This window comes from Myotis yumanensis, unplaced genomic scaffold, assembly GCF_028538775.1.
Source record: "Myotis yumanensis isolate MYYU_CA2020_CCGP unplaced genomic scaffold, mMyoYum1.0.hap1 SCAF_6, whole genome shotgun sequence".
NCBI classification, from domain to species: Eukaryota; Metazoa; Chordata; class Mammalia; order Chiroptera; family Vespertilionidae; genus Myotis; species Myotis yumanensis.
Window position 1 is genome coordinate 42775418 of NW_027223757.1, and position 14439 is coordinate 42789856.

Below are 14439 nucleotides of genomic sequence, written 5' to 3' on the forward strand. Positions count from 1 at the left end.
TTGTCACCATGCATTTAACCCCCTTTCCTCTTTACTATCCTCCCACTCCCTTCCTTCTGGTAACCAGTATACTGTTGTCTGTGTCTATGAGATTTTGTTTGTTTGTTTTCTTGTTTGTTCATTATTCCTTTCAGTTTTATTTCTTAATGTCACTGGGTGGGATACACATCCCTCTGGTATTTCCTTGCTGTTGGACATTGGTCAAGTTACTTAATATTTTTGAGACTCATTCTCTTTGTCTTAAAGTAGAGATAGCCCATTTTTCTTTTGGTTGTGATGATGATTAAATATGAGCAAATGTGTAAGGCATCTCACAGTAGATACCAGCTAAATAGCAAATCTGTTTTTCTTTTCCTACCAGTTGATTTTAATGGCTGAGCTGCTCAACTGTTGACCCCTAGTTTCTCCTTCATTTCAGTACAAAACAGAAATATCTGTGTCATTAATCAATATTCACATTAAAAAACAGTATTTAGCCACGTGAAATAACCTATGAACTACAATCTGTTTGATGACCATCAATCCTGACATTACTTTTCCTGCAAAACAATTTATTAAAAGCAATTGTCAGACTTTTTATCAGAAAATTACATCTAGTAAAATATTCTGTGTGTACGGACAGAAAATAAACTGTCCATATAACAATAACACTTTGATTTGAAAACCAAAGTCCAAACTTTAAATGCAAATTTAAAAATAAACTAATAATTTAAGTAATTTAAACATTACCTGTTTCAAAATGCCTGCTGCCATTTCATGGCTACAGTCAAAGATTACATGGAACTCCTTGCCTCTTTTCATTTCTTTTAGTAAGGGTTTTGCATCCTTTGTATCAGCAGGTAGTTGACGAATTTTAAGTCGAAGATTGTACCTTGATGGAGCTTTGATGAGCTCTTGCAAACGAATGAGCCCTTTAATGAAAAAGGTAAAAAAAAGAATATTAGAGAAAAGTTGGAGTGGGCCATAGAATAACAAACATACCACAATGTCTGATTTTCTTGCCCATGTATATCTGCATAATGTAGTATGACCATGAAAATTCCTATTTCAAAACTCTAGATTCCAGGTGATTTTCATTCAAATAATCATTTTTGAAATTCTATAAGGTATTTTTCAAATTATGAAATACATAAATGACTATGAGTTAACATAAATCATTTAAATATGTAAATGAAGGGTGTCAAATTGTATTCCTCTGTACCTCAATACTACTCCCAATTGTCTCCCTCTGTACCTCAATACTACTCGCTGTTAATAGCTTGAAATATAAATATTCCATATACTGTCTGTGCAATTTCAAATATATACTTAGAGATTTGCTTTGTGTTTTATATTAATAGTTATTTTGTGAAAATGTCTTATACACTTTTTTAGGTCAGTGACTATTATTCTAGTTTGTCCATCATTAAGAGTGTTTTATAGAGGACATAATTTGTATAATTACTCTCTATTGTTAGAAACTTTGGTTACTTCTTTTTTTGTTTTTTGTTTACAAGTAATGGTTTAGTAATTTGGTGTATTTTCAAAAGTGAAATAATGTTCCTTAATAAAATAGACTCTAAGTAGCCTGAACCATAATTAAATTACTTTAAGAAATAAACTAACTTTTTAGTATTGTTTTCTAGGTATAATATTAAATTCAAAAATTAATATAACCACAGACATTGGTAAAGCAAACATTTTCCTAGAGCAGTAGCTCTTGATTACATTAAAAAATAAATCAAATTAATAGACACATATTTAATAGGTCATAGAAATGTCATGCACTTAAAAATAACAAAGAGAAATAATTGACTGTATTCCTTTAAAAAACTTCAAGTAATGAAACCCCTTTAGGAACTGATACAAAAGACACAATATATAAAAGAGCTTGATAAGAAAAAAGGATCATCCAATTATATTCAAGCTTGAACCAAATTAGCAATTTCCTTTTCTCTTCTTTTTATTCTTTCTTCTAATCCACCTACTTCTTTTTCCATTTTATTTCTCTTTTTTTATTTCTCCATTTCTATCTTCCCTGAAAAGCTATTTTCATAAATATTAATATGACAATAATAATAAAGGAAAAGATTTGTAAGTAACTAACCTGGAACATATCATTATAACTAAAAACCTATTGTTTATTAAAATATATAAGATCTAAAGACTAAAATCCAATTATAAAAGTTTTAAAATAATAATAGACTCTCATATATTTATGCTGTGTGCACTTTAATATAATGCAACATAGCTAACAATAAAATTAACTTCACCAATTATTTTCATCCCCAAATAAGACATACAATTTAAAAAACATACAAACTGAAACTTATCTACTATCTTTCGCTTTTAAAATAGCATCCCATAAAAATTACTCTATTGTAGATTATTTTACAATTTTGACATTTAAAATTCTCCAAATAATAATGGTATAATTTTCAAAGTATAGTATTATCAGTTCATTTGTTTTACAAATTTAAATATTTATTAATATAGCAAAGTAAATAGTATATAATTAATTGATATTAAATGTACCCTTTAAGCAATACAATTCAATCTAGAGAATTAACATGTATATAATGAGTACAGATTATATTATTTAGTATATACATAAAATTGAGCTGTACCAAGGTAAAAATAAATATCTGCTACATATAGCACCTGCTTAATTGTAGCAGAGTTTAACATTGGACTTATAAAATCTTTCAAAGCATGTATAAAAGTACCAGATCCAGAGGAAACTTTAGTTTCCATGGTAGATGAGTAGTTCTCAAAGTGTGGTCCGCAGACCCCTACATCCTTACGTCTTCATAATAAAACTAAGAGATTATTTGGCTTTTTAACTCTCATTCACTCTCATGTGTGAAGTGGAGCATACTAGAGGTTACAAAATGTATGATGTTATAACAGATTGAATGAGAAAACAGATATGAAAATCCAGCTAACTCCCATTAAATCAAATATTAAAGAGACTTCTGATAATGTAAAGCAATGCCACTTTTCTCACTGTTTTTTGTTTGTTTATTTGTTTGTTTGCTCTGGAAAATGTAAGTATGTTTCATTAAAAATATGCTATTTATGTGATTAAATAATGGTTTTACTATTGCCATTATTAAATGAATCAATACGTATTTTAAATTTCTGATTTTTATTTTGAATATGGTATCAGTAAATATAACACATAAGTTCTTTTAGATATAATCATGAAATATTAAGAATGTGAAGTACTAAAACCAAAATGTCTAAGAATTACTCGATTGGATTATCTCTAAATTGTTCATAGCTGTAAATTTTCATTATTCTAACAAAATTATTTATATAAACACAGACTGATCAATACCTGATCAGTAGCTTAAGCTGAAGAAAGAAGAGCAAGCTTGGCTTACTTACCTAACAAGATTTTGTGCAAGTTAAATGTAGACTTAGGGGAGTTGGCCTATCATAACAAAAAATAGCCTGAGTATTGTACTTGAATCTCAGTTCAAAAATCTATGATCTGTGTAAAAGGATAAAACCACCTATGTATTAATATATAAAACACCAAAAAAGAAACTGGCATATATTAGATTCTCAATAAGTGGCAGTTGTCATTGGTGTTATTTTTATTAACATAGGAAGAATATACTATTTTTTAATGTGCTAGTTATTAAGTCTGTTTTAGAAGGTATTTGACACTGGTTTAGACTGAAAACCTAACAATATTTTAATCAAATTTTTAAGAGATGAACTCATTACCAAAGGAAAGGGGTTATATAGTTACAAGTTAGTCCAGCAGTTTTAAGTTGAAAAAGTTCAACTAACTCAAAAACATAAATTTTATGAAGAATAAAATCCATAAAGAGTATTTGTGAAGTTCGCCTTAAGTATAAATACTGCCAAGGATATTCAAGTCTCTTAAGAACTCATGTGGATAGTCCCTGGAGCCATAAAACAATAAATGTTTACTTATTCTCTTCACACATATACATCCCTGCTGGCATTAATGTAACAGATTTCAGTTTGCCAGCTTCCCTGGGGAATAATATCGAAGATCTAAGAAAATAACTGTTGCTACTAGGAACTGCCATTTCCTAGTTAAGAATTTAAGTGAAATGTCTTCATTCAACATAGATCTACTGCATGTCTTCTATGTGGCAGACACTGTTTCACTGATAAACACTATGACTGAAGTTATATTATGTATTCAGTCTCAACTGCATGATATCAAGTTTGACTTTGGCATTTTTTAATACAAAAGTTGTTCCTATAATGTTTTTCACAATCAGTTTTTGGAATAAAAGTGGTTCAATAGCATCAGAGAGCAGAAATCTGGACACCTATTTGAATCCTAAGATCAGCATCATAGTTTTAAGTTACGGCTTTCCATCATTTCCTGTACTCAGAAGTCTAAGCACTTCTATCTCTCTTGGCTTCTACGCATTCATTGATGTGCCCTGGGGTGTTGCTTCTTTTTTAATCTATATTCTCATTCTAGGTTCTTTGTCTTCCTCATTATCTGATATTTAGATACAAATGTCTGTCCCAATCCTGTTATTTAGAACACTTTGGAAGAATAAGAGGAGTGACAAAATGGAAGATGCATTCAAAATATCCAAAGAACAGATGCTTACCTACCTATTTTATATAAGTAATTGGATGGCATCTTGTATGTGGATGGTATTTTCTCCGTAGTAAAATGGGCGTAAACGAAAGAAATATATTCTAATTACAATACTGGCTATGTATTTTCCTCTGCAGATCTCTGTCGATCTTCCTACCTCCCCCAATATCCTCCTGCAACTAACCATGTTCTAAAAATAATAATTCCTGAAAAGATCACCCTAAGCAAATTCATCATCATATAGAACTGAATATGCATGCTTTGTAAAAAGACAAAACAGTTTTGCCCCTTTTTTAGGGGGAAAATAGTGAGTCTCTCAAAGTATTTAAATGGTTTACATGTAGTCCTGTCCTATGGGGCCTTTGGTCAAAATGGAGAAATAAAGGGACCCATCTCTGAGATGAAATAAAAGGGAAAAGCCTATTTTATTGAAAATGTGGCTAAAACAAATAATTTCCGAAGAACAATTTTCAGAAAAATAGTTTAGCCAATTTGGCACCTGGTTAGGTTATTTAATGATAGAGTAGAATTATAACTCCTTAAAACAGCCTTTTAATTAAAATGCCCACTTTTCCCTAATGCAATTAGTTGATGTAATGGTAATAAAAAAGAAACAATCTGCACAGATGGGTTTCTGAAAAGCTTCTAACAAAGAAGAGCTGAACATTGCAATTATCACTTTATTTTGGAAGATGAGTAACATTCTACTGCCTCTAATTCCTTCACAGATAGTATATTTTTCTAACGTCTTTCCACTTTCAGTTATTTTACAATAGCTGAAATCAAGGTTTATCTTGTGCTTATAGGGAACAGAGGTCTGAGCTGCTCTTTTCAAAAGTTGCCATCAATTTCGCTTTTAAGGAGACTCCAGAAGGAGCCATTTGTGCACACTCCAGCTGGCGCTTCCTTCCAAAAAGATCAATCACACCACCTCTCCACAGGCCCAGCCTCTCCAGGCCCCAGGAAGGGAGTCCCATGTCTCCTCCCATCCCCAGGTATTGATTTGGGCAGCCCACAAACTAGAGCTTTGCCACCTGGCTTACTCAACAGCCTTATTTATCATTTCAGCAAATGTGGTCTCTGTGCAGGCCAGACTTCCCCCAAAAGTGCTCTGTATAATAAACGATACAAAAATGACTCATCTACATTCAATGGTTCATCACACACACACACACACACACACACACACACACTTTTTTTTTTTTTAGTTGAGAAAGGATCATTCATTGAGAGGCCAAAGAATAACGTTTTGAGTTATTTTTATTAGGATGTTTTATTTGTACTACAGAATGTTTTAAAGAAAATTTGATAGAATATGTAGACAAGGTATGGATTTTGTAATGTTTGGTAATGCTCTAAATATAGAGAAGAAAGCTAATCATAATTTTTAAAAATTTTAAATGGTTTTGACAGGAGAGGTAGATTGGCACTACAAAAATGTTTGTCTCCAAATTTCTGTGAGCCCTCCTCCTCTAGGGTTAGGTGAATTTGTTCTTCAGTACTGGGGAAATAGAAAATAAAGAACACTGGGGTCTAGGAAAAGAAGGGAGAAGAGGAAGAAAAGATGAAGCTTCCAAAGCTGTTTCATCTTGTTCGAAGAGAGAAAGCTAGTGATATGAAGTAAAATTAGAGGGCTGATCTCCTGAAAAAACCTTCAAATCCTAACAGTAACCTTCTAGACAGGGATTGGCTCCTTTCTTTCTGAGATTTGCTGTATTTTTAAAGTATGCCAGAGCCTAAGAAATTCAAAAATCAAAATATCCTATCTAATAAAGAGGAACTATGCTAATTGACCCTCATGCTGTCGCAAAGATGGTGATACCCAGAACAAATAAGGGAATGTGCTAATTGGCTGCCCTGCCCTCAAAGATGGCAGCACCCACAGCCAATAAGGAGGGAATATGGTAATTGACTGCCACACCCTCAAAGAAGGTGGCGCCCACAGCCACAAGAGGGCCAGCAGGGAAGGGCAGTTAGGGGTGACCATGCCAGCAGGAAAGGGCAGCTGGGGGCAACCAGTCCTGCAGGGGAGAGCAGTTGCAGGGTGGGATCAGGCCTACAGGGGAGGGCAGTTAGGGGCAACCAGGCTGGCAGGAGAGGGCAGTTGGAGGTGACCGAGCCAGCAGGGGAGCAGTTAGACGTCAATTAGGCTGGCAGGGGAGTGGTTTGGGGGTGATCAGGCTGGCAGGCAGAAGCGGTTAGGGGCAATCAGGCAGGCAGGCAGGCGAGGAGTTGGGAGCCAGCAGTCCCAGATTGTGAGAGGGATGTTCCATATTGGATACGGTACAGGCTGAGCTGAGGGACAACCCCTTCCCCAGTGCACGAATTTTGTGCACCAGGCCTCTAGTGTAAAAATAAAATAAAAGTACTTTAGCTTGATATACTGAAATCTAAATAGCAAATGAGTTTCAATTGCAATCTCAGCATGTGGATGTGAAGAACATTGGGTTGAGAATGATTTTCATACTAATTCTGTGTTCAGGGGCATGTTTCAATAGGGATTGTACCTGGGGTAGTGGGCTAGGCATGATAGCATCATGTGAAGGTCATCCTTATATTAAAATCTCCTGCTTATTTTTTGTATCATCAAATCCTATCCATTACATTTTTATTGATAGAAAAGCATTTCTATACTTCAAAATGAAAAATAATACAATGCCAACCATTCATTTTAGGCATCCTGCTCTCTACGAAAGCCAGGACCTGAATGGTTCAATCCTGAACCATAATGCATTCAAACAAGTAAAGTCCAAAGAGGAATTCTGACATGCAGTCTCCTGAAAATATTTTACAAGTGTACAAATTTATAGTTTGAAGTGACTCGTTACAATTCTATATTTTCCTGTCTTCAAATAACCTCAGATCCTGAAAACTCACTCTGACACATAATACACATAAACACACACATGCGCACACATATGCACACCCATACACACTACTCTGCTTCTATTTGCCTGGGAAATATAATTTACCTTTTTGTTGACATTTCTCTGTAGGAGAGTCTGAGCATGATGTTTTTGTTATTTCTGCTTGGCTGACATTTGTCAAGTCCACATCACAAATACTACAGAACTGATCTAGCAAAACAGATGCCTCTTAGTAAGGCCTGGGTGAGGGAGTCACCAAAAGGCACTTACAGAGTAACCGTTAGCAGGTAAGTCATGAAGAGAGGCTAAAACCCAAAGGTCAATAGTGTGTGTTGCAGCATGCTGCGAAGTTTCCGAACCATACAGTGGCATGGCAGTCCACACCCACCTCATTAACTTTCTCTTGAGTGGCTACAGACAAAGGTATTTAAATCTTTTAAACTTTAGTTTTCTCATATGTAAAAATGTGATAATATTTATTAACATATAGGAAAAAATCAAATGAGAGGAATTCTGACATGCAGAATCATTTGAATCATTTGAATCATTTAATCATTTGAATCACTTGATACTGTGCCTGGCACAGATTAATCTTTTTCACGAGTTTATGGTATTTACTTCTCTCTTGGACCCCAGAGATTGCAGGCCTGTGTGTGCTCCAATAGGCCCTGTTTGCTCCCCAAATCCTGTCTGCAATCTTGTGAGTGGTCTCTATCAAAATCTCTCCATTTCAAGTATCTAAATCAGTTCTGTTTCCTGTTTGGAACCTAATTAATACTCTATCTATATGCTGATGACTACCAAATTTCTATCTACTGCCAGAACACTCCCCTGAAATCTGGACTCTTAAATGCACTCTCCTATTTCACAACTGTGCAGTAATAAATTAGCCTTACCCCCAAAGAAGTCTGGCCTTTGCTAGAGACTCTTGGGAGGTAATGTCTAAGTCCTTGGAATGTCCTGCCTGACGAATGTCTTTGCTATCTGGGGCCCTTGTGTTATACAGGATGGTCTAACAATGCGACTTGTAGTAGGTGTTTGAGTTGTGAGGTTATCGATCTCTGGAGGGTCAGCCAGGCCAGTGCTCAGCCATGTCTGCATGATTAAGCACCAGTAAAAACTCTGGACACCAAGACTCAGGTGGGCTTTCTTGTTGGTAACATTCCATGCTTATTGTTACTTAGTGTTGCTGGCAATAGTTAGCACTGTTCACAAATCCACGGGGAGAGGACACCGGAACCCCTGAGTGTGGACTCCCGTGAGCTTTGCCCCATGTGTCTTTTCTCTTGGCTGATCTTAATCTGTATCCTTTTCTTGTTATAAATCACAACAGTATAACAGCAGTCAATCATTCTGTGAGTTGTTCTAGTGAATTATCAAACTTGCAGGTGATCTTCAATACCTTTGAATTTGCAATTGGTGTCAGAAGTGAAGGTGTCCTTAAAGAAACCTAACTAATGCAACATGTCAACTCTGATTTATAGTAGATATTACGTTCCATACTTGGCCCTTCATCTCTCCACCCTCTGAAATATCTCCTCCCTCAGTTGTCCCAAGTAGGACAATGGCAACTCTTATCATTCCAGGTACTCAGGCCCGAAACCTAGTGACATATTTGATTCTTCTCTTTCTAGCACACCTTCCATCCAATGGATTATAAAATCCTATTGGATCTTTCTTCAAAATATATAAAAATGCTACCTATTCTTACTACTTCTAACACACTGAATTGAGCTACTTTGACCTCTCAAATAGATTAAAGTCTCCTAAGTAACATTGCCCTTATATATTTGTATATTTGGGTACATCTGGTAGTAGCTCAATGACTGGAGGGCTTATTTCATAAGTTTGGAAGTACAGTGTCTAGACCATTTTATGATAGAAAAGTGGGAATGAAGAATGCAGGAGCATGAAGAACAATTTTAGTACAGGCATAAAACTATGGGAGCAGATGAACGGAACTATAGTCAGTGGCCATGAAAATATGTTGTCCTTTGGCTTGACTCAATACACAAAGAATTCCAATGTATAATGTACATTAAAACAGTGGCTTGTGATTTTCTAGGCTAAGTACTTCCAGATAATCATTCCATCTAAAGAAAGTTGTACAGGCAGCAGAATGCAATCCTACCAGGCAAGGTCTCAGGGCTATAACCAGAGGTCTCAAGTTCAGAACAGGAGAAGCAACAGGAATAATGGGAAAGAAATGGAAAGAGAATGCCAAAATTGCTACCTTGGGCTTGAGGCTCGGTCCAAGACTAGCTTGAAGTTGAATGCAAGGCCAGCTCCACGCTACCCCATGAGGCTCCTAATTGGTCACAGCTTTCCCCAGGCTGAATTGTTACATGGAGTGCATTGGTGTTCCCTGCAAAGCAGGGGCTGCCCGCCTGAATGTTACTCCTAAAGTCAATACCAAAATAGGATTTCCCTGTTTCTTCTCTCACTTCCATGAGGAAAAGCAATTATGTCATTATTGAAACATAAACAGGGCTTTTCACTGTGCTAAGGCTAAGATCCTTTGGCCTCTAAGGCCTTGGGGTCCAAGTTCAATAAGTACCAAAATCAATTCTATCCAGAATGCTTCAGTTTGTGAGAAGCCAAAAGACTTAGTGTTAAATTTTAATTCTTCTTTCCTTACTGCTATGAAAATTTGATGCATCCAATTCATGAGTGTATAAGGACATACTGACTGATTCCCAGCCCAGGTAACGTTGGGTTGTGCTCAGTGGGGGCACCATAGGCACGATTAGTGGCTTTGCCCTAGGCTGACCCAGCTCTAGATCCATCCTATCATCTAATTTTAATTTGTCCATTTTGTACAGCAGCAGAATGTAGGCCTATGCCTGGTATAATCAGATAGAGCAGGTAACAGGCTGGACAGTTTAATGAGAAGACAGCTATATCGTCGGAACTCTTTTGGTGAGATGTGCAGACCCAATTCACACTACACTGAGCAAAAAGGGAACTTGCTGCCTCCCATAACTGAGAACAAACTCCAGACATGCTTACAGGCAGGAATTCTTTGTTGCTCAGTTCTCTCTTCCTCTGTGTTCCCTTCATTTATCCCATGGCACAGATAATCAACAGAATCTCATACCCGTAAAGAGATATTTTCTTTGAAATTGCTGTCAAAATCCTAAGAAGGACCCTGTGTGACCCAGATTGGGGTTATCTGGTATGAAAAGGGTTGACATTGGATGCATCTGTGGGAGGGGGGAGGGGGCAGGAGTGAGCCTTGCCTGAACCAGAGAGATGAAGATTTCCTCAGAGGGATTCTGGGCAAACACACAAACACAGCCCAGACATACATCATGGCAGCATCCTAGAACTTTCTAAACAGGTTAACTGCACTTTCGTTTGTGATCAGAGTTTGGTAATATTGCGATTCAATAGTTGTTTAAAATTAAAATTATTTTATTATTTTTCACCAAACTGGGGCCCTTTTGAGAGAGAGTCTAAGTAAGAGATGTAAGTGATATAAGTGTGTAGTAATCAGACCAGGATGAGCATTCCCCAGGAACATTCTGGGCAAACCAGGGATTCTGTTCAGTCCTCCTCTCACTTCACAGCTTCTTCATCCTGCATCTTAGATATGTTATCACCTGCTGTCCTGGCAATGCTACCCACCCCCAGCAAGACTCATTGTCCAATTCTGAAGGCCACCTAGCAGGTTCCTTTTCCTACAGACAATTCTGCTCAGATGAGCCCCTGTCCTTCTGTCACTCTAACTGCCCTCTCAGCCTGTGATAACCCAGAGTCAGCTCCCAGACAGTAGCTGATTAGGTACCTGCTGTTGCTAAATCCTCACTTGTGTCCAGGTCAGTGCAGTTGTCAAGTGGCAAATCATCCTTCATAGCTCCTTTTCTGGCTCTGTCCCAGGATGCTGCTGTTGCCTGTTTTATCCTACCATTTAATGCATCAAATATAATTTAAAGTAGACACAGTTGAAACAGCTTAAGAAGCTTACATGGTGGGCCCATGACTAACAATAATTACCAGAACTACTATTTGCTGGTATAAATACCAAGTAGAATGTGACTCTTAAGGAGCTCAGATTTTATATTTTTGTCCCAGAAAAGAATACCATTAGCTCCCAATGCCTTCAGCAATTGTGCTCTTTAAACATGTATCCTATCTCATAAAAGGTTTAAAAATGTGAATATATCAGGAATTCACAACAGCATATACTATGTGCTTTGAATTCAGAATGTAAAAATGAAATCCAATAATATAAAAGGTATCTGCTATTTTGAGATTAAAGGATAGTGGGAAGAGAGACATGTAAATCACTTCTCTACAATGAATTAGGAGCAATGATCTGAGTGTCTCTAAAGTGTAATGGAAGTGGTAGGGATAGGATGCCCAAGATGGGCAACCATGTGGCAAGTGGAAATGGATGGACAGGTATTGGAGGAAGAAGAAACTGCATGTGCAAAATATGATGATATGAGAGTATGGAAAGTTCACAAAGAATTGTGAGTTCTTTGGTTGGTAGTGCTGGAACTTCAAGTATAAGCTGGACATATTGGGAGGTGAATCTGGACCAGTGTGAGGCAACAGCCAATTGTGAAGGACATCATATCAAATTGTACTTTCTATGAGAAGGAACTTCGTAGTTGCAAGTATTTCAGGCAAAAACAATCCAGGCTGGCTAAAGCACAAAAGGAGAGTAGATTAGAACATTTCAGGCAGTTTCATGAAACCCAAGTATGGGATTTCAGTCATTCCTGAGAAACAGAAACAAGTAGAAACAGGCTCTGAAAATAACCCCTTTTTATGCCTCTGTTCCTTTTTGGCATGCCTGCTTTAGCTTTTTGTTTCTAACAAGATCAGCTTTCTCTGCCACACAGTTCACACAGGAGACATGGCCATCCTTCAAATTCACTCCTAAGTGTGCTTCTTATAAGTCTAGCAGCTGGCAGAGCCCAGTTAACCTTTCTTGGGCCCAATTACAAATTTCTGGAGAGAAAGGGTTCACACCAACTGTGTAGACCCTTAGTCTATTCAACTGTAGTCAGGAGCAAATACTTACTTTAAGGTATGAACATCAGTGCCTGGGCACCACTTCTGTGGGTGAGAAAGCTGGGAAGTTGGGGGATTTAGGTGTACTACCCCTGCCCACTATGGAATCACTGAAGAAATTAAGAAGATTGCTATCAACACATTTTTGTTGTTGTTGTTCAAAGATCACTTTGATGGTATTTGTAAGGATGGATTTTGGGGTGGTAAAATAGTGCAAGATATTACTAAAAGGGGGGTTGTCTTGTATTTAAGCCTTTATTAGCATAAGTGAGAGAAGAGCAGAAGGCATTCTCTCTACACTCTCCCTCATCCTAATGTCCTACCACATATCTGTATGCATTTTCTATCATTTATGTTTCTGGAAACAGAATTTCTTGTAATGAAGAAGTGTCATTGAATTTAATTGCACCTTAACTAAGGAAATGCATGTGGAATTTTTGAATTTTCACTTTAGTTTGAAAGACCTTTGGGTTGTTCTGAAACCTATGTCACATTGCTAACTTAATAGACTTACATTAATCAAGATCACTAGAGTGACATATAACACTAAAAATCCAATCTATTCATTTATAACGACATATATATCTGTCACAAGCATGATGATACTTGATTGCATGGCCACTGCATTCTCAAATTACATGAGAAAGCATATTGTAATCTGAAGGTTGATTAATATTAATTTGGAATCAGAACAAAGAGAGTTGGCCCAATGAATAAAATAATTATAGAAAGCATTTACTGAGGGTTTGAAGTTCAGCCTTAAGAACTCCATAAAGAGATACTATTGTCTGCCCCAATTTGCAGATGAGGTAAAGGCACTGTTATCTGGGTTATGTTCAAAGTCCCAAAGCCAGATTCAAATCCCGGAAGTCTTTCTCCAAATTCAGTACTCAATCTTTGCATGCAGAATTCAATAAGCCTAGTCTTACTGGTAGTAAATCAGCTAAGAATTTATTTCCCATGAACACTTTTTTGATGTGTCATCTGTGTTTTCTTGTGTAAGTCTCTTTTTAAGAAACTCAAGTGTCTAATCAATCCTTTTTCCAATGGACACATTCTTTCTTTCAGTATGTTAGTACCCTGAAATGAGAGATAATCAAATCCTGCTTACCTGGGAGGCATTCTGTTCTTTAAGATAGCTTTACAACTTTTCATTCTGATTCATTATGCATTGTATTGACTTCAAAGTTTTAACTCTCAGAGGGAAACTTAATTTCAAGGTATGCCCAAAGTACTTAACTCCAACCCCCAAAAGTGACAATGGCACATATAGAGTCCACTGATGTGTGCTGAAGTTTAAATTTTGTCTACCCCTGTGTTCAGGCAGTAAAACTATTCTATTTGATATGTATTTGTCATACAAATAAAAAAAATTTGCTCATATAGTTAATCATAAATCTTATATTAATTTTCTATTCCAAAATATTTTTAGAGGTTAAACTTTTTTTCAATTTTATTATCTTGATCTTTTTCTCTGTTTCCTTTCTGATTATAATCTGTCATTTCTATTGCTCTTCAAATTCATCCCACTTTTCCATAAGTCAACTAAAATTTTCCGCCTTTTTAAAAATATATATTTTTATTGATTATAGAGAGGGAGGGAGAGGGAGAGATAGAAACATCAATGATGAGAGTAATTATTCAGCTGCCTCTTGCATGACCCCTACTGGTGATGGAACCTGGGCATGTGCCCTGACAAGGAATCAAACCATGACCTCCTGGTTCATAGGTCGATGCCCAACCACTGAGCTCCATTGGCTGGGATAATTGTCAGATGAAAGAGGAATCCTTCTCTATTAAGTCCTTCTCAAACAATAAGCTAATGCACTGCATAGCCTCTATCATGACTGATATTAAGTAGCCCTTAATTGTCATTCCATGTAGAACTGCTGAATACATAGTCTAATTAGCACCTCACCTCCAAACACACATATATTTTAGACATTGTCCTTTGCTCCTGTTCCTTATTAA

General features: G+C 36.5%; 1 protein-coding gene across 4 annotated transcripts in view; it reads right to left on the bottom strand.

Annotated features, from left to right (window-relative positions):
- GRIK2 (glutamate ionotropic receptor kainate type subunit 2) overlaps positions 1-14439 on the bottom strand; it is a 560389-nt gene that overhangs the window by 321397 nt on the left and 224553 nt on the right. For all 4 annotated transcript variants that reach the window (XM_070418015.1, XM_070418017.1, XM_070418019.1 and 1 more), the window contains exon 4: positions 730-911. In XM_070418015.1, the coding sequence (XP_070274116.1) occupies positions 730-911 (182 nt within the window). The remainder of the gene's footprint in view (positions 1-729; positions 912-14439) is intronic.